We start from the raw sequence: 20,885 nt of genomic DNA, 5'->3' as shown, positions 1-20,885 counted from the left end.
ACTCTTCCCAGAAAATGTCCTCTCTTTATGGTTCACATTTTGGAATAAAGTATATATCACTTCCTTAGGGAATCTTTCTCTGATTCCCAAGAGCAGGTCATAGACTTCCCTGCACTTTGAGGAATATATAACCAAATGTTTGCTCCATGACCCTTTGATTAATGTTGGTACTCCCTTCTGGACTGTAATCCTCATGAAGCTTTGCTCTCTGCAGGAGTTGCAACTCCAGCTTCCTACATCAGAGGTAGTCCACCACTGGGTGCACCCTCCACTCCCTGGCTAGGAAGGAGGGAGCTAGACCACTCACCGCGCTCATGAGTGAGTCCAGGACACTGACTGCAAATGCTGTCCCACATGCAAAGGGCTGCGTGAGGTACAGTTCTGTGTCGGGGTCATCGTCATCGTCTTGGTCCAAAAACTGAACGTTAGTATCATTCACTAGAAAAAGCATAAGAAAAGAATTAGCACTGAAAAACACACCTGGGTAGCAAAGCCTAAAGACACTGGTGTAGAAACAGGTGATGGGTGTAGAAACACTGAAGTCACTGAAAAGGAAACAAAAGCATGGGAAGCTGTGGATGGATCTCTGGAGGGGGCAGTTGGACTCAATGGATGCTCCTATGGGACTGTTCAAATTTCTAAGACCTGGAGAGCAATGAGATCAAGCAGACTTGCTGCACAGCAGGCTGCTGGAGGACCAGGAGACCATGCTGGCCAGTTCTTTGGTATAGTTTTAGAATCATGACAGAAAAACACTCTGAGGCATTTTTTGGTAGCCAAGTCCTTTGAGAGATGGACATATTTCAGTGATGAGCAGCCATGCTGGCAAGGTAAGTTTAGCCACAAAGAGAGAAAAAAAAAGCAACATATTCAGAGGAAAAAGCAATGAACTGGGAGCAGGGCAAAAGCAAACAGCAAGAAATTCATCCTCAGGCATAACCCACAGCCTGCCCTGGGGATTGCCCTGGGTGGTGCTGGTGGCCTAGGGCTCTGAATCCAAGCCCACAGCCGACAGGCCCTGCTGAACCTCCAGGAACCCCCAGGTGGGATGCATCCCTTCCCCACCCCACTGCTTGCTGACAAAGACTTTCTCTGAGTTCTGAGTTGCAAGGCTACACCCACGTTCTCCCTTTCCCTTCCAAACAGCTCAATCTTTTCTGTTTCCACTTAAGCAGATACAGCCCTGGCTGCTGTATTTCATCTCCATCTGAGGATTCCTCAAGGACTCCTCTAACACACACGTGCAGACTGATTAGTTGTGTCACTCAGATGTCTTTAACTTATTAAAAATTAAGTGACAAATTAATTTCCATTCCCATCTTGGCTTCAGAAATTATCACTTTTGCAGAGCAAGTAATAGGGGAAAAGCATGGGGATGGGGAGGGGGTACTTGTGATTTCTGGAACAATTATTTGCTTTTAGGGAGAGAACAGATGAGGTTTCCTTTCCCTGATTCTTTTTTAAAATGTATCAGCAGATATTCCCTTTCCTAGAGTTATTGTCTTAATTTTTTAAAGTAACTTTCCTGATAACTTTTCTTAAAAGAAAAACACAACTTTTGTCTATTGCATGAGGCAGAATAAATGATGATAGGATAAAAGGCCAGACATATAATTGTTTTTAAATGATGCCATTTTTTTCCTTATAGAAAGACTCTAATGGGGGAAAATCTTTGCTCTGTTTTCCCAAAGTTCACTGCTTTGGGTCCCTATTGTCTTAGTAGTATACACACAAGTTACAGGGTATTCCGTAAAAGTCCAAAATCCAGATTCTGGGACATCTGGGCTTTGAGTCAGGCTCTGTTACCAAATTCCTTGGGAAAATTATCTTAAGAGCCTATCCTTTAGGTTCTCTCTCTGTAAAGGAGGGAAATTATACAGCAGCCTTATCCTGAGGTTAGTAAGAAGCTCATAAGAGATCATGCCGGTGAGCTTGACCCAACATTTGGATCAGGTTATGCACTAGATCAATGGAGGTTGCTTTCTTGATGGCCACCTTTCTCCTTTATGACATCAAATGTCTACCCACCCACTGCATTTTGAAAATGCCTACTTTCCCTCTGCCTTTCTCAAGACACTAAAGGCTTGCTTATGGATCCTTCAAGTGGTAGATGTTTCTTCATCTCCTTCCCCTTGTCTTGTTAAATTGAATTAAGTTTGGCCTAAAGCTGCTTCAATGCAATTTAAGTTTTGGCTAAAGGTGTCTCCATATATAGTGAACTGTAACTTAACATGATGCATAAAGCAGACTATAACTTATTATTGCAACAAGGTGCTGAGTGCTACCCAATCACAAGTGACCACATAGTCTAAAGAAGACAGACACCACCAATACCCAATAAGCTGTCTCAAAACTTTACTTCTGTGTTCCCTATGTCACTTTTCTGGCTGTAAATATAGCCTGTCCTTATGGTAGGATCCAGCATTACAAACCATTTTGGTCTATTGCCCATTCTAGAATCATAAATAAGCCAATTCAGATTTCAAAACCTGATTTGTTGCAATTTTTGTCTTCTAATTGTCCAAAAGTATATTGTTGGTCAGATTAGTGTTTCTCCTTTGGAAGGCTCTCTGCACACAAAGAAGAAATCTGGTATGGGAAGGACTTTAATAATTTCTCTATTGACTTTCTCTGAGAGTCACTTATGTTTATTGAATACCTGAATTTGCTGCTTCAGATTTATAGCATAAAACTTTTTCTTTTCTCTTCCACTAATCACAAATCAGGATATCCCATTTAGTTAGCAGCATGTGAATTCCAAAGAGAAAGAGAAACTTCTGGCACTGATGTTTTTGAAATGTTGCTGTAGGTTTTTGAGATGGAAGTGTTTGAATAAATTTTCCAACCAGAAATCTGGGCCACGTGAGCTCTCCAGGTCTCTTATGGCCCTACAGTACTGAAAAGAGCAATCTAGAAACCTAGGCTTTTAGCCAACTACGCTAAGCATGAAAAAGACACCTCTCCTAAAGTTGGAAACAGAAAATAGTGCAGTACTCTTTGACCTGAGTGAATCTGGCCTGATGAATGGCTACGTCTACAATAATGCAGGGCTGAATGGTGGACAATTTATTCCCTAGTTTCTAGACACCTCACAAGCAAGATTACTGTGTTAAAAGCCTGCTTTCTTATTTTGAAATATATTTTGGGGCCAAGAAAATGGAGTGTACATTTCGTCTGTGAGTCATCTGAAGGCAGGTGCTCCCACCTCTCCATCTACCCCTCTGCTGAGCAGTACTTTCACTGTCTCTATTTAGAAGATCAATCCCCAGTTCTGAGACCTGCTGCTGATGAGTGCCCTTCACGGAGTTATTAACCAAGTCATGGGGAACTGTGGAAGGGCCTGACAAATGCACTCATGACCAGAGGCCTTCATCTTCTGGATGAATCTAGGAGGGTGGGGTCAGCGTGCTGGATCGCTAACCTCCTCTTCTGCACCCTTCTCAAAAATCTGGCTTTAGTAAGGAAGGGTTCCCCTAGGAAGCAGCTGCTTTTATGGCTTAAGAACCAGAGCTTCTGAGAAAGGGCCTAGTAGGGGGGAAAAAGGCAAATAAAGTCAGAATAAAGGAAAATAAACAGCTGGAGGGAAGCATCATCTTAGGTTTCTTATCTTAAAATTTTTATATTTCTCCTTTGACTTCCTCTGAGAGCTGTGAAGATGTGTCAGTCAAACTGACAGCGTTGGAAGAGGAAGATAGGGAGAAGGCAGGAGAGCAGGGGCACGTGTGGGAAGAAAAATAAAATAAAAAAGGCTTGGGCCACAGAAAATGAATCAGAGCAAAGATGCTTTGGAAACAACTGCCAGGTCAGATGGGTGTGATCAAAGGTTTACTGATGCTGTGTGGGGAAAAAAATCATTAAGAAAGGCCAGAACAAGACAGTCAATTCCAACCAGAGCCACAAATAAAACGCATTCAAAGCAGTGCCATGGGGTAGCCTTTCTGTTACAGCCAGTGAAATAAAAAAACAAGCCAATGATTGTTGGAAACACCAAGAACAGAACAAAAGGAGATACTGATGTCAAGGAAAATAGCGCTTCTTACCCAGTTCAGTTATCATTAGAATGTGCGTTCCACTGTTTTTTTCCTGATTGACTGATACCAAAGGCAACTTGCCCGGTTTAGCTAATTGGATACGGCATTTAAGGGATGGGGAAAGGGAGTGGAGGAAAGTACAAAAAAAGAAAAGTGAGGGAATAACAGAAGAAACATTCTAAAGCAAAGGGACCCAGGACCATGAGCAGTTTGCATTTGTCTTAGGGGAAGAGTCACTCCCCTAAGTTTTGCAAATTTATAAATGATAGCACGGACCTGCCATGGACAGGTTAGAAGTGGGATTCCATTGGCCAATGAATATGGCCCCCCTCAAAATTCCATCATTTTTAAAACCATAGTGGCCATTTTCTGCAAATGGTCTTTGGCTGAGATGTTCAACTACAACAGATCAAATGTGAAGTTGTTACATCTTAGCCAATGCTTCTACCCAGTTCTCCATGTGAATTTGGGTAGACCTGACATTTTGAGGATTCAGATTGTGGAAGCTGTCCAGAGAGAATGCTCAAAAGAGGTGCTTCCAGTGAAAATTCATGAGAAGGAATCCGTATAGAACAACCTTTCCTCCTTTCTTCCCCTTTCCCAAATACATGCCCTGGTCTCAAAGCCATCATATCATGCTCCTTTGAAAACAGTGAACAGTATGAAGGAAACTGTCTATTCATCTCAGAGAAAAGATAGACCAGATTTTCCTTCAGGTAATCTGCCATATTTCTTTCTACCCCTGCCCCTGTCCAACTACACAGCAAACAAAACCCATTAAGAGGCTGAAAGAGCAAAAGGTAGGCCAACCTCCTTATATCCTGAATGGTCTGGAAAAGAGGACAAAAAAATTCCCCCCAGAGCCAACAATGACCCCCACCTAGTTCAGTGATGATGGGTATGTTGACCCCAGTGGTGATGGATGGCTGGCGTAACATCCCGTGCACTGGGCTGTTATCCGGAGACGATCTGTCCATTCCTGGAGGTGTGAATCCTAGTGGCAAGAAAACAGAGGAGGAAGAAAAATTAGAGAAGTGGAAAATTTGGAAATATTGAGAGTACAGTTTATATATACAACCCCTAAAATGTAGCTTATGCATTACTTAGAGGTCAACAATTTTCACTCCCAGGATAAACTCAGATGGGTAATTTTTTTAAAGGACAAAGTAGGAAATCATTGTAAATAATTCTAACTCACTTTGATTGTTCTCTAAAAATCCAGACTACCCCAATTATTTATTCCTTCTTACAGATTTCAATCCCCTCTCCTTTCTGGCACATAGGAAAATTGACCTCTGTCCCCTTGGAGTTAGAGAGGACCATGTGACACCTGAAATGCTCTGGCCCATGACAAGTGAACAGAGCAATGCAGATCACTTCTGGTACAAGTATTTGACTTGTGTCTTTCTATCCCAGGCCACGACAACTGTGGGGGCACAGGTTGCAATGGAGGTCAAGTGTAGACAGGAGCCCTGGACAGTTGCCCAGACTCACAAAGCATTCTGTCCAAGTGAAAAACAAAGCTGCATTGTTTTAAACCATGGCAACTTGTTTGTTTGTCACTGTTGTCGTTACTCCAGCACACCTAATCTCTCCTGACTGTTATCTTAAACCAAGTGATTGCTTCTCCTCCTGCCAGTCAGTGACTGGCTTGGGTTTTGACACAGTGCTGGACAATGGAAGGTCGGGTAGGGGAATCTTGACTGGGGCTTTGAAGAATTGCTTCTTTGCTCTTAAAAAGAAGAGATTTTCATTTAATACACTGAACATCCTTACGTGTGCCTCCAGTCCTGGACCTGTGGCAGCCATCTTGCAAACAGGATGAACACTGGCTCAGTACCAAAGCACCGTCATGATACTGACTGAAATGAATCACAGAACTGTCCAAGTTCCTGAGATAACTACCCAGGAACCACCCTAACTTAGTTTCCTAATATGTGAGATTTCATACACACACTGAGTTTCTCTTTTCTTCCTCTTTCTCTTTTTTACATGCTTACACATGGCATAATATTTATATATATATATATATATGCACAACATAAAATATAATATTTTTGTTTAAGCCAAATTGAGAAGGAATTTTCTATGTTTGCAATTACTGTGATAGGAGGAGCAAATGTGACTCCATTTTGTTTTATGACTTCATCCTGTAAAACAACCATGCCAAGTAGAAGAGTCATGACTGGAGCAAGATGTTCTTTTCCTTTTGCTATAGAAACCTTTAAGAACACAGAACTACCTAATGGGGTGTTGTTTCTGTATCTAGGATAACGGGGCTCTGTTTCTGTAACTGGAGTGACTGGACTAACTGTGATTGGTTAGGCTTCCCTCTGCTTGACTGCACTGTCCCGCTTCTGTAACCTGGCTTGCTTGCATTGGCTAGACCCCCTGAACATCCCTTTTGCGGTTCTCAGGCTTATAAGGAGTGCCCTTGCAATTGTTTGGGGCTGATCAGGGGAACAGCTTTATGTTCTGGTCAGCCGCCACCAGTGTGCTTCAATAAAGGCTTGATTCGATTATACGTGAGTGGTCTGGAAGTCAGTTTATGAAATCCTGGGATGAAGCTTTAACTATAACACTACAATCCTCCCAACTGATAATACATGTCATTTGTTTACTGTGGATCCATTGAATTTCTCAGGGGGTCCAACACCAATATCATAAGGCAGATGTGGGTACAGAAAACCTGGAAAGCAGCTGCTTGGTTTATGATTTTGCAGTTTGAGCTTCCTTGGGTCTCAGGCCCAAGACCTGAGAACATGAGCTTGGATAAATCATAACTTCAGAGAGAATAAGAAAGGATCCCAGATAAGTCCAGGGACTACCTCTCAGGGCATTCATAGAGACACATAAACAGGAGAAAATTACTTGCCTCATCCGTTCATTTGTTGAAAGTTAATTTTTCCAGTTGGATATGAGACTCAATTTGCTACCCCACCTTGGGAGACAGGCAGGTGCTCACATTGACTTTGGATTCTTTTGTCCTCGGTGGATTGCCACACATACTTATCCAGGAATTAGGGACTTATGGTTCAAAGTCATATGCTACATTACCAGGAAAAAACTTCAAATAGATTATATGACCAGATTTCTGACTCACTCTCCAGTAATGTGACAAGATTGGGTTGAACCTAGCATTTTGGCTATGCATGAGTCAGGAATAAAATGACAGGTGCTCAATAATTGCCTGTTGTTTGGAGGAGGTACCTATGCATGAAATGCCAGAAAAATATAAAAGGACTTTCTTATTTTCCACTCTCCCATGTATCAATTTCATATCAAGTGCCAGACTTTCAAGAAGAAAACTTTTATTTAGTATCCATTCCCTAACTGCACTTAATTTTATTCTTTATGATAATATACTGTGAACAGAGCAAGTCATTTTGAAAGACAATCTAGTGTCCATCTTCCTGAACTTCTGAAGGTATGTTTTTCAGCCAACCTCATAACCAAGAACATGCATTTTAAATGCTAGCTGTTTTCTTCCCCTAGAATAGTGAAGGGGAAAACTAAACTGTTTTTATCAGAAGTTTCATTCAAAAGCATGAAAAACTGCAAGTGGCAGCTGTGCAGATTCAGTGGATGTGACGTTTTTGAATTTCTTCAACTTGACAAGTAAACACCTTAAATCGGTAATGCTATATGCATAATACATGGCCTGTATTTTGACATCCATCATCAAATGCTGACTTGAGAAAATACGGGTTTGTACGTCAAGGAATAGCACCCATAGACCAGGGAGAAATGCAGGTCACACGGTATTAGGAAAACTGTATTTCATTACAGAATCTGCAACAAGCCAAAGCATCCTTTTATTTTATCTTATTTAAAGATTCCATTTTCAGCTGTGAAAAGACTCAATTCCTTTGCATGAAACCTTCATTTAGAAATGACATGCTTGCTTCCTAGGCCTCTTTCATTTTGCTTTCATATTCCATTTTCCCCTTCAGTCACCAAGCCTGGTTCCATTAGCATCTGCAACTGACAAACCATGGAGGGTATCCAAAGACATCCCTCCATTGAAGATCTGTCTCTCCCCATCCCCGACCCCAAGAGCAGTGTGCTTCGGTTGGCAAGAAAACTTCAGCAATACTAATGGGTTGTCTTATGTTTCTACTTTTCTGGTAACACATTTTTTTAAAGCAAAATACAATAACAACCCAATTAAAAAATAGATTTCCCCTTTTTCCTCTCATGTAGAGTTGTGTTAAAGATGAACAGAATTTACTAGCGTTATTTTTTTTCATGGGGACCTTAATATGGGAAAATTCTGGTCCTTCTCAGATTCCCTAAGGAACCTTGGAGTGAAGGGAGACTTGGGTGCCTTCCATTAAAAGGAAGAGGTAATCTGGCCTCTGATGCCAAATGGTGGCATTTTTCTCCATTCTTCACAAGAGGTTGGTCTCAATTATTGACTGAGGGATTGGTCTCAATTGTATCCAAGCCTCTGATTATTTGGCTCCCCACTCTTTTATTGCAACAGCACTGGGTACATGTTTGGTGGTACTTTGTATCTCTGTGGAAGCAGTGCTTGAGAGAACTGGCACATGGAATGTACTCCAGGTTGTACAGCTAAGGAATAGCAAATCCAGGAAACCGCCCCTTTGTTAGTAAACTAACATTTGGGAAATCAATTTTAGAAACAACTCACTGTTTTGCCACAAGAAATGACTAAGAATATTAGCATTAGAGAGAGAATAAGAAGTCCTAAACAGAAAAAAAAAAAGAAGCAGCAGCAGATTCAAGTTTAATTATCCATAGCTCTAGCTCTCACTGATATGGGATTCTGAGTCTTTAGATGTGTCCCCATTGCCTCTGTAGGGCATGGCCAGGGGAGGCAAGTTTCACACTAAAAATGACTTCCAAAGATCATCTCATCTCCTTCAAGTGAAGGTTGCTCCCCTTTCCAGACTTTAGTGACAGATATGATAGGCATCCACTACCTCTTCTATTCATTTGGCATCATATATAGATGCCTTCACCACCACTATCTCAAACCAAGTATTCTCATTCTATAGGCCAAAGACTCAGTTTCCTATTTCTTTGAACTTCCCAATTATCCACAGCCTCCCAAGCTGCTGGGTTTATAGGTGTGCACCACCATGCATAGCGAATTAAAACGAATTTTCACAATGAGCAAATCTTGGAAAATTAATGAAAAGGCAAGAAGAAATACATGTACAGAAGAAATACACTGGGATAGTTAAGAGTATGAGCTTCAAGTTAGATGTCATGTCTTCAATCTGGATCACCTACTTCTTAGCCATGTAACTGTAAGCACTGCACAGACTCTCTCCAATATATATATTTGGTACCAAGGACTGAACCAAAAGGTGCTTAACTACTGAGTCACATCCTCAGCTCTTCTTAATTTATATTTTGAGACCCTATTTCACTAAGTCTCTGAGGCTAGCTTTGAACTTGTGATCCTCCTGCCTCAGCCTCCCAAGCTGCTGGGTTTACAGGTGTGCACCACCGTGCATATCGAATTAAAACGAATTTTCACAATGAGCAAATCTTGAAAAATTAATGAAAAGACAAGAAGCATTATAGATATGTTTTGGTATAAATATTCATATCATTCCTGTGATAAAAAATCAGTCCAACATATCCAAGGAAAAAGGAGTTTGGATATGGGGAAGACTGGTATTTTGTTTAGGTATATTAGAAAACTGGTGGCCAGTCTCCATGTAAGAAAGGTTCTTCAATTCTTCTAGCTGTTACAGAATCTCTCTGGAGCCTCTGTTTTCTAGATGGAATTTCCCGCCTCCATTAGCTATTGGAAAGCACCAACTTTTCTCTTAAGCTTCTCGGCTCCTAAAATGGTTTTGCTACCCTCCAGTTCTTTGGCAGCATTTGTGCTCTTGGTCATATGCAGTCCTACTGGGTTCAGCTTGAACTTACAATCAGCAGCATCTGATGTCCTTCCCAAGATATTGGTTATTCCAGAGGCTGACTGAGCTGGGCCTCAGGTTAGGGAAGGTTAAGTGCCCTTTAGCAGACATTCAGACAATGGGATTTCATTTAGGAGGTCTTAGAATTAAACAATGTAATAGATACTTGATCTATTCCTGAGAAGTGTGCAGACAAAAACATGGAAATAATAAGGAGATCATCAAGCCTTCATTTTTTAAAAATGAGCTGTTTTGAACTTCTGCTATATGCATGCATGAACTATATATGCAGCAGGTAAGAGAAACCATATGGTTACAAGTAGAGAAAGCTGCAGCTCAGAGATGCTCTACCAGAGAGAAATACTAGAAAAGATCCGCAGGGCAAGGTAGATGTAAGTGTATTAAAGTGACAAACACTATGGAATGCAAAGCAAAGTCAGAAATGCCCTAGGGTTAGACTGATTAAGGTAACTGATAATGAAGAAGGGGAACTGAAATAACCTCAAGGAAAAAAATAATAGCAGCTGATATTTATTGAGAGCCTATTACGTCCTAAATTCTGTTCGCATAATAACTTTAGTTCTCAAAACTCTTCTAACTAGAGATTATTATTCAGCAGGTGAGAAAAATGAAGCACAGAGAAGGCAAGCAACTTGTCCAGGAACACACATCTGAGTGTCTGACCTCAGGTGTGAATCCAGCAAACTAGCTCCATGGTATCCTCTTAGATACCATTATTACTATGTACCAGACTGTACTGAGGTTTTTCTCCCAATCTACCTTCTTTATTCCTCATCACAACCCTAGGAGTTGAGAGACTATTAATGTTTTCATTTTGTAGGAGGAAAATAATAAAGAGAACAATCCAATAGCTTCCTCAGGCATACCCAGCTGCTGAGTGGCAGGTCTGGGAGCTTCAGCCAAGCAGTCTGACGTGAGAATCCACAGATCACCACACCACAGTAGTATTTCATCCCCTACTTTAGGGTTGGTCTCTCCTTCTCAGGTACCAACCCTGGCAGGCAAGTTTGAGGCCTGAGCCAGTCTTACTTTTTTATTGTTTCCACTTTTAAACAACAGCAGACAGCAACTGGGACCCATTGTAGATAGGCTTAACTTGCATCAGTGTAGCAGCATGAAGAACTCAGTACATATAATAAATGCTTTATTACGGCACTTTTCCATGGGGGAAACACAAAGTACTTTCTAAATCTTCCCTGGTTAAGTCCCCAAGCCTTTTCAGGGGAAGAGGGAGATGGAAACTCTTATCCATCACCTCCCCTGGAGTAGATGGAGAAATGAAGGTAAGTGCTTCCTCCACCCCCATAGATTTAACAAGAAGGAATTGGTTGAAATGGCGAACCAAATTATCTTTTATTGTGTGCATATAAATGATGGTTAGAAATCCATATGCTACGCTAAACTAGGGAGATAAATTAGGCCCAGTCATCTAGGTTTGCTGAGACAGGTATTCAATATGAAGTTGTAAAAGGAAAAGATAACCGTTAAAAATGATCTATAAAGACATGTTAAAATCAAGAGAAACATCTCATATTACATCATCTAGGAGATGAATTAAATTTCCTGTTAATGCTGGGGGGGGGGATCCCAAAGCCAAATGTCAGATGAAGTGAAGATCAATAAAAATATTTTGATAAGTAAATGCAACAATGCTATTTAACACATGATTGGCAACTGCTGAAACATAAATTATCCAAATTTCCCATTGCTGCTTATGGGAAAATTATGTAGATTAGAACTTGATTAGGCTTATATCATGAGACTCAATTTGGACTTTTAATCTATTAAGCTCCAATAAATGAGGCATCTGAATAGCTCCCCTGAGTAACTCCAGTAATAGCCACAGCAGTCATTTTTGCACTATGTATTCCAACAAATTCTTCAGCAGCTCAAGTAAAGAAAATCCCATTGCTTTCTAACTAGGAGGGGGAAATTCATACATTCATAGTCTTTTGGGGAAAAGACTATAAGAAAAAAAAAGGAGAAAAAACCCTCAGTTTTTCCTTGCAATTTTTTTTAATAGTAGTTTTCCACCAAGTTGTAGTTCATAGTCATGAAGTCCAGGCAGCTGACTATGTTTACTCACTAGAAACTAATCATCTACCAAGGTGGCAGTTCTCCTGATACTACCCACAGGCCACTCCAAGGGACTACTTTCCACTTAGAAACCGGAGGGGGCCGTAGAACCCACAGTGTCCTGAGGCTCTATGTCCAGGAGGGAAGGGGAAACTCTCCTGCCAATTTTTGACAGTGTGGTTGTCTGCTTTCTGCCAAATAGCCCTGTGCTTGGTGGAGAGTGTTGGCACACATGGGAGCATAAAGAGTTTGGAAACAGCATAAATACACAATTCTGTGAAACCTAAGCCATAACATTACCCAAGGGTGACTCTTTACTGATCATTCTATGTTAGACACACAAGAGTTTGGGAAATCCTCTAGGCAATTCCTCCATTTTCCAGACAAGGAAATTGTGGCTCAGAGCAGAGAAGTTCTTAGCCCCAAAAGTAAGGAAACCAGTTAGTGGCAAAGCTAACAATAAGTTACCAACTGAGATGGTATATGTTTTTAGCTTCTTTCAACTCCTTCTCCATCTAACAAACCCATTCTACCATGGTGGTTATGTCAGAAGACAACCTCATTTCCACTCTGAACACAGGACTGGCAACATAAAGCCAGGAATCTGACTTGACAGGGCCAGCAAGATGGCCTTCCCTCATCCTGGACTCATCATTGAGGAGTCTGTCCTCCTCAAACCAACCAATCAATGTTCCTTCTGTCAAAGATGTTAAACATGTTGTGGCTGCAAAGTCAGAAGGTTGTAAATAGTGGGCTGCTGATGTCCACATAGTCCACGTGGGGCAAATGGAAACAGGGCAAATGAATTAAGGGGTGAAGGGAACAGGGCACAGCTCCACCATTGCTGAAGCTCCCAGACCCAAATGTACCTTTTAAAGCCAAAAGCAGCTCCCTTCTGTGACTATCTTACTACATAAGCCTTTTTGAGTTGGATTTCTATCACGTGCACCCAAAGCTCCCAACTAGTATAGTAACTGAGAAAAACCTCTGTTCTTCTTGCAAAGGATTTCCTGTGCATGGGATCATGTGTATCTATGGAAACATGATGGCATCCTTTGTTCAAGTGTTTCCACTTGCCTATGTCCAGTGAGAGTGACCAGTGACAAGATCTGGGTAAATACCCCTGTCCCCATTTATTTTTCTTTACAATAAGTAACATTAACAATTTTAACAGTACATTTTTCTAGAGACTGAATTTGATTAGCACCTTGGGAAGCTAACTCCACCCAAGGCATAATGCCTTATCCATTTTAGAGTTTACATTTTGGTCCTGACCCAAACCAAAGCAAACGAGACTAGCCAACAAAAAAAAAAAAAAAAAAAAAAAAATCTCTGGAGCTATTTGCCTATTAAGCCTCCCGAGATCTATTTAGCCCATAGACAAATCTCACACCCACGAAACAAATATATATTTGAATCATCTCTCCAAGCAGATGGTCTCTATCCTTAATGTTAACTTAAAAAACTTGGTCTAATGTTTGTCTCTGAGAGGGGTTGGTTAGTGGAAGGAAGGAAGAAAAGAAGAGGGAAGAAAAAAAAAAAAGCAAAGCTAGTCACAATTCAAGAACAGCTAAAACCAGGGATTTGGAAAGAAACCTGATATTCACTTGGTGTAATGTCTTTATTTGCCCAATAGCTCAAGATGTCCTAGCACGGTTTCTACCATTTCCTGATTGATCTTTACTTCTTGCTAATTCGTTTTACACCTTAAAAACATGACATACTCTGTCAATATGAATCAAGTGACTCAAACTTTGGCCTAAGCTATTTCATTACTAAAAATTATGTGTATAGTCAGAATTTCCTTATATTAATGATTTGGTAAAATGTCATTTTGTGCATAGTTATTAAAATATAATATTAAATTGAAAAACACATGAATGTCAAATTTGAGGATATTGATTGTCAAATATGCATTCACTAAAAATATTGTAGAAAACATTTAATGACATAAAAAATAATATACAATCAAATATTTGAGAATAAAGTGTTTATACCTATTTTAAAAAACAAATATAAGGGGCTGGGGATATAGCTCAGTTGGTAGAATGCTTGCCTTGTATGCATAAGGCCCTGGGTTTAATCCCTAGTCACACACACACACACACACACACACACACACACACACACAACTAATATGTCAACTTTTGAAAATAAAGGATACATATTTTCTTCTTTTTGATTCTAAGAGTTCGTAAATTTTCTAAAATGAATATTACCTATTTGTATGGTGGAAATAATATAAAAAATCACACAAAAATAAAAGGAAAAAATGCCCTGAAATCTGAAAATTCTGTGTGACCCTTATGAGATAAAAGCAGCTGGTTGACATGGTAGATGGGCTTGCCTTATTGGCCTGTAGGGATCTAAAAGGTCATTTTGAGAGACTGAATCTCTAGGAAGGAACTGACCAGCCTAAGGTTATAGAGTAAATACTTTAGATGAAGGAGGGCCCAAGGAGAGCTTTCAGGATTTCCAGGTCTCTGTTGTTTCAACCTCATTTTATAAGAGCTACTCAATCTCAAAGTAGAGGCTGCAGAGTCCTCATGTCCAGTCATCATTGACTATAAGGAGCCTACGAAGAGCCACAATGCTCTAGGCACACAGTTGAAAGACAGCAGTGAGGACTGCTTTGCAATATAGAGGAAGAGTGGCAAATGCTAATTCTTGTCCCTGCTCCTACCAAACCAAATGTGCCCACCCCAGAAATGCTGCCCTTCTCTGCCCTTCTCACCCAGTTCCTGCCCCTCTATTACCTCCTCCAGAAAGCTTGCCTCAATTACCTTCTCTCCCCACATTTAGGCATTGCACACAGCTGTCTCCCTCTGCACGCTTCCATTCCCTTTACTTACTATTTTAAAATGTATGAATTTAGGGCCAGGATTGTAGCTCAGTGGTAGTGCACTTGCCTAACACAGACAAAAAAATTAAATTGTATGAATTACTATGGGTTATGTGCTAATTACTATGTGCTAATGTTTAAGTATTTTTAAGCTTCTTTCTTGATCTTCATATACCTATTGGATTCCTCATCTCAGTATGTCAGAGACTATGTCAGACCTTTATTATTATTTATTCTTAATTCCTGTTCTGAGATCCTTCCTTTTGCTGACACTACTAAAGGACAAAGGATATTTTGCCACTAACATAGGATCTCCTCTTTCATGCTGGATCTCATTTCCAGTAAACTAGAGGTTTGCAATGCCAGGGAACATGCAGACATATACATTGCAAGACAGGGATATGACGTGGAGACTAATAAAACACACAGAAATCCCCCCTTCTTGTTGCCAAGACTATATACCATTTTGTTTCCATTACATCAATTTTTTTCTCCCCCTTTTGTGAGCATTAATCAAAGAAATGCAAAGAGCTCATTAAAGTGATAGATTGACTGAAAATGTAACCACCTTTTCATTATAAACAGTTCCTTTATGTTCTCAGTGCTATGGGCTTTGTTTTTCAGCATTTGTCATGTAGTTCAAATGTCCTTTTACATTTAAAACACCAAATGCCAAATGGGCCCCAGTTGTTTGGCTTAGTATGAACCAATGGCCAGCTTAGCAAAACCCAGAGCTACAAAATCACAAGGAAACTAAAACATCCATATCTTAAGCACACAGAAAATTAAGTAGCTGTAAAAGATGGATTTGCCAAGTGATCCAAGCATCGCCATGTAACTCAGGAAAAGCAGAATCCTGTTGCTGACAACTTTCAGGCCAGCTGTTTCTGAATAGGTCTAGAGACAGGATACCTGGCCTAAGATAGTGGCTAAGGTTGCAAACATTTGATCATCCTTTCAATAAGGGCATTTTGTTTATTTTTTTTTCTTTTAAGTGTTAAAGGATTTTCTACATATATATTTGTGCTGGCAGATGAATATGAAACTGCAATCTTGGATCTTGAGGTCAGGTCTTAGCACATGCATGTGAACATGCACACACACACACACACACATACACACACACACACACACACACACACACTCTTTACTGGAGGAGGGTTTGATTGGTGCTAGCTTGATTCTGAGCACCCCTGTCCACAGCACCATCACTAAGCACCCTTTGGCAACAACCTGAAATGAGCCATAACATCATGGTTTAGAGCTAGATTGAAATCAGTCCTCTTGAGTCATGTCTCTTTCCATTTCTAGTTTTCTACCCTAGGGCAATTTACTTAAATCCTAAAATTCAGTTTCTTCATTTGTAAAATGAAAGGATATTAGGTCATAAAGATTAAATTAGTTGATACAAGTAACCTTCTTTCAATAGCTCCAGGCACAGAGTAAGCACTTTATAAGGACTAACATTATTATTCAGCAATAGAGTTGTAGGGCTAACAAGAGAAAACCAAGGCATGGGCGTTAGCCCCAGATCAACCCCTAACTCTCTATGAGCACTCACAGGGGTTCACCGTGTACTCCATACATGTTTTTCCCATCCACAATCAGAGAAAGGCAATGCCCAAATTCCTTTTTGGTTATGGAGCATTATACATAATGCTTGAACTATGATACTTTGGATTGGGTCACTCAGTATTCAGGAATAACTACAGTCTTTCATGGGTTTAAGCTTTTTAAGAAAGTAACCAGTGTCCTATCACAGAGTCTTTGTCAACAAACACACATATATGCATTGAAGATTGCAGATTCCAATCGTACACATGACATCATACTCTGTCTCAGGAGTAGCCTCAAGTCCTGATGCCCACTCCTCCCTTCCAGACCCCAGCATCCAGACAAAATGGATTCATTTGCAGCAGAATGATCTTTGTCAGGGCAACTGGTCTGTTCCCCCTCCTTTTATTCTTCCTTAAAATGAGGATAATTCAAAGTTCTCTTTCAAATCCAAAGTTGATGTCTCTTTCATGAGTCCAAATTTTAAGAATAAAAAAGCAAAGAATTCAAGAACCTCTTCCAGATGCCTTCACAAGCTCTGGCACAGATCCTGTCTTTTCATTCAGTTTTATCCCTTTGCCCACAAAAGGGAACTTCAGTGCCCAAACCAACTAGAAGGATATACTTTCTCCAAAGTTGCTATAATGGCCCAAAAGGCCATAAATAACCATTTATTAAACAAACATATGGGCTAAAGGAAGAGAAACCACCACAATTAGGCCCCTGAGGCCTGCAAACACAGTACATAATGGGAGGACTCTCCTAATCCTGGCCATATATTACCAGTTGTTCCATTTTCGGGAAGTTATCTTCATAATCAAGATGCTATCCTGGCTATTGTGGGCTTTAGAACTATTTTTAATTTTAATTTAAAGAGCAATTAAAGAAAGACAATGGATACGTGGGATAATAAAGTAAGTGATTAGCAGCATGCAAATGACAAAGGCTTAATGATAATATGGTTCTAGTCTCCAAAGGGCTTGTTGAGAGAAAGCCCTTTCTACATGTGGTTGTTCAGCTAATGTGTCTCAACCCACAATTACAACATTGCTGACACCATTAACCAGTGAAACAACATCACTTCACGAAATCCTTGTTGTCTCATTAAAATGGAAAGGGTCAGGTAATTTACCAGCCTTGTATGTCTAGTTTTGTTGTTGGTAATTAGCAAACATTACCCAGCATGGACTCCCGCTGGGAGCCGGAGAAACTTAGTGAAATATTAAAGAGGAAGGTCTTTATATTTCACTGGAAAATTGAAAAGAGGTGCAGTAATATTCTGCCTGTCATTCCATTGTAAAGAGCAAAAGGAAAAAAACAACTTAGAACTCTTTCATTTAGGGAGAACTCTTTGGAATATACTAAGAAATCACCACCCAAATCAAGAACCTGAGTCACCACTGGCAAATAGTGTCTTTGTTTGTATTTACAAAAGGGAGTTAAGAGTGGGGGAAGAAAGGAAACTCATAAAGTTCATCTTTATTGTTCTGACTTAGATTTTTTTAAATTAATATTCTGGAAATTAAAAAAATATTCTGGAAATAGATGGAAGGGACTATAAAAAGTACTCTCTTTGAAACACTATATGACTTAAACAAGCACCAGAATTGTTTATTCAAAAAGTGTGTGTGTGTGTGTGTGTGTGTGTGTATTTTTTTTTTAACCTAGAGATTGAGGAAATATATCCCAGGGTTCTGACTGCCTGCCTCCCTGCTCGCTAATGGAGCTGCCCATACATAGGAACTGAGAGGTCTTGCCTGTAATGTTGGCCAAAGCTTAGTGTGTTGTCAGGGAGCAGAATGGTATCTTATTCTTTAAGTGGAACTTTTGGAACATAAAACACATTCCAATAAATGTGAACAGAAAATTATGAATTCATTAAACTACTTTGGTATCTTGTGCTATATATAATATTTATATTCCGACTATTGTAAAATATGCTTTAATATCTTTAGGCAACTATAAGGACTTAAATATTTATAAAATGGCTAAAGATAAAGTATGGCCCTCTTATTCCTACATACAGATGATGTAAGGCATGCAATCAAAGACAATAACACTCTCTGCCCATTTGTCATCTTAAAGGAGCCGATCAACCCGCCATCCCTCGTGTGCCATCTACATAAGAGTTGTTGCCGACACAGGCGACTCCAGAGGAGTTCGCGCCTTAAAAACTACCTAGAGTGCCATACTTCACAGAAAACAGGGCTTTCTGAAAATGGAGACAAAACAATAAATTTGCAGGCAAAACAGCTCCAAGAGGGGCTTCAAAATACTGCTGTATTTATCTCCAGGACATGTGGGAATGTAGGCATTTTGATTTAATATTTCATAACATAGAGGCAATTGCTTCCTTGCATGGTATATAATTAATGCTCATTGAAAAGAGTTTTTTTTAATTCCTCAGTATCCTAAATGCAAATAAATAAATAAAGAAACAAATAAGACACACCTGCAAACTAGGAAGAGTTTTCTTTAGAAATGTAGAAGAGCCCTTCTCCATAATTTCAGTAAAGCCACCATGAATTTATAATTACCTGGGGACATATTAAAAGTATGTTTACAGATTAAATGTGAAACCATAACCTTGATGTTCTCACTATTTAACGTTCTTGTTTGCCTTTAGCCCCACGGTTTGAAAAGTTTCCAAATTCTTCTGTTTCCTATGCTGATAAAGTATCCAAGGAACTGCTTGTGCTCACCTATCTTGATCTCTCAAATGGACATTCCCTTGGCTCATTTCCCTGCTTGTTTGGCCAGCAGGTATAAAGCTGGGAATGATATGGAAGTTTGGAATCAGAGTTCATTTCTCATTATTCCCTGCATGCTCCTAATGTCTGCTATGTGCCATCCAAACTTCCCAGCAATCACCCTTGCAAGTCTGCCAGCTCTCTGGAGACGTAAGCTGTGTTGAATTCAGCAGCCCTGATGTGAGGATCAGAGGTGGTTACCTTGGGTAAGGGAGGAATAAGCCTGTGTTTCTCAACCTGGGCTATGTGTTGGAAGCACTGGTGCTTACATCCCACATCCAGTGTCTGATTTAAATGCTCGAGGATATGGCCTCAGCATATTAAGAATTTCAAAAGTTCTTCAAGATGATTGCAATGTGCAGGTAAAGTTGAAAACCAGTGGACTGGTTCAGAAATAAATCTGCCCACACATGTGACAAAGCATTAATACCAAAATACTTGAGGAACTCCTACAACTTCATAGCAACAGACAGATTAACAAATAATCTGATTAAAAAATTGGCAAAGGACTTGGATAGACATTTTTCCAAAAAATATATATAAATGATCAACAAGTATACATTAAGGTACTGAACACCACTAATCAGAGAAATGCAAACCAGAAAGACAAAGAGATATCTCCTCACATTTGTATGATGGATGTTTTCCAAAAGACATGATAAAAATTGTTCTAGGATGCAGAGAAAAAGGAACCCTTGTTACATTATTGGTGTGAATGTAAATTGGAATTATGGAAAACAATAGGATTCCTCAAAAAATTAAGAATGGAACTATCATAGAATCCAGCAATCTCATTTTTGCCTCTATATCCAAAGTCAATGAAATCAGTAGCTCAAAGAGACATCTGCACTCACATGTTTACTGTGGCATTATTCACAACAGCAAGATATGGAAACCACCAAAGTATCGACTGACAGATGAACAGATAAAGAATATCATTATTTGGCCATAAAGAAAAGAGAAATTCTGCCATTTTTAGCAACATGGATGAACCTGGAGGTCATCATGCTAACTGAAGGCACCTAGAGAAAAAAAGGTACTGTCTCACTTATCTGTTCAATCTAAAATCTCAAACTCACAGAAACAGAATAGTGCTTTTCAGGAACTGGGAGTGATAGGGAAATGTTTATTGAAGGGCACAAACTTTCAGTTACAAGATGAATACATTTTGGGATCTGTTGTGCTGCATAGTGACTATAGTTAATAATACTATAGAGGATACTTGAAATGTGCAAAGAAAGTAGATCTTAAGTGTAGTCATCCCCAACCCCATAAACAAGTACCTAAGTGAGGTGACAGATATGCTAATTAACCTGATTGTGGTAATCATTTCACAATGCATATCAAATCATCATATTGCACACCCTAAATATATCTAATTTTATTTTGTCAATTATAACTAAATAAAGCTGGACATGGGGAGAAAAACACTGGGCTAGGTGAAGTTCTCAAATTTGTATACAAGTTTCTTATGTCTATGGGGATATGAGGAGAAGGACAGAGAGATGACTCAGCATTTTGATAGATATTTCAAGGGATTTAAGAACCCTACACCAATTAAGAACTAACATGCTACATGTGTCCTGGTTGAGGGCCAAAAGTAGTCTTTAGAGGACAAAAGGAGGCAAAAGAGAGAAACCAGGTGCCACTTGTCATCTAGCTGAAGTAATACAGTCCTATTTTGCCAGAAAGCAACTCTGGGTTGGTGTCACTT

General features: G+C 39.8%; 1 protein-coding gene across 35 annotated transcripts in view; it reads right to left on the bottom strand.

Annotated features, from left to right (window-relative positions):
• Positions 1 to 20,885, bottom strand: part of Kcnma1 (potassium calcium-activated channel subfamily M alpha 1) — a 708,132-nt gene that overhangs the window by 28,869 nt on the left and 658,378 nt on the right. For 18 of the 35 annotated variants that reach the window (XM_078039529.1, XM_078039534.1, XM_040272874.2 and 15 more), the window contains 2 exons: positions 4,912 to 5,025; positions 308 to 438 (listed from right to left, as the gene is read on the bottom strand). In XM_078039529.1, coding sequence (XP_077895655.1) covers positions 308 to 438; positions 4,912 to 5,025 — 245 coding nt within the window. Of the gene's footprint in view, positions 1 to 307; positions 439 to 4,040; positions 4,122 to 4,911; positions 5,026 to 20,885 lie in introns of all 35 variants that reach the window. The other 17 variants (XM_078039512.1, XM_078039502.1, XM_078039518.1 and 14 more) reach the window with 1 other exon arrangement.

Source organism: Ictidomys tridecemlineatus, chromosome 1 (assembly GCF_052094955.1).
Source record: "Ictidomys tridecemlineatus isolate mIctTri1 chromosome 1, mIctTri1.hap1, whole genome shotgun sequence".
NCBI classification, from domain to species: Eukaryota; Metazoa; Chordata; class Mammalia; order Rodentia; family Sciuridae; genus Ictidomys; species Ictidomys tridecemlineatus.
Note: the sequence above shows the minus strand (reverse complement) of the source record. Positions and strands in the feature narration are given on the sequence as shown.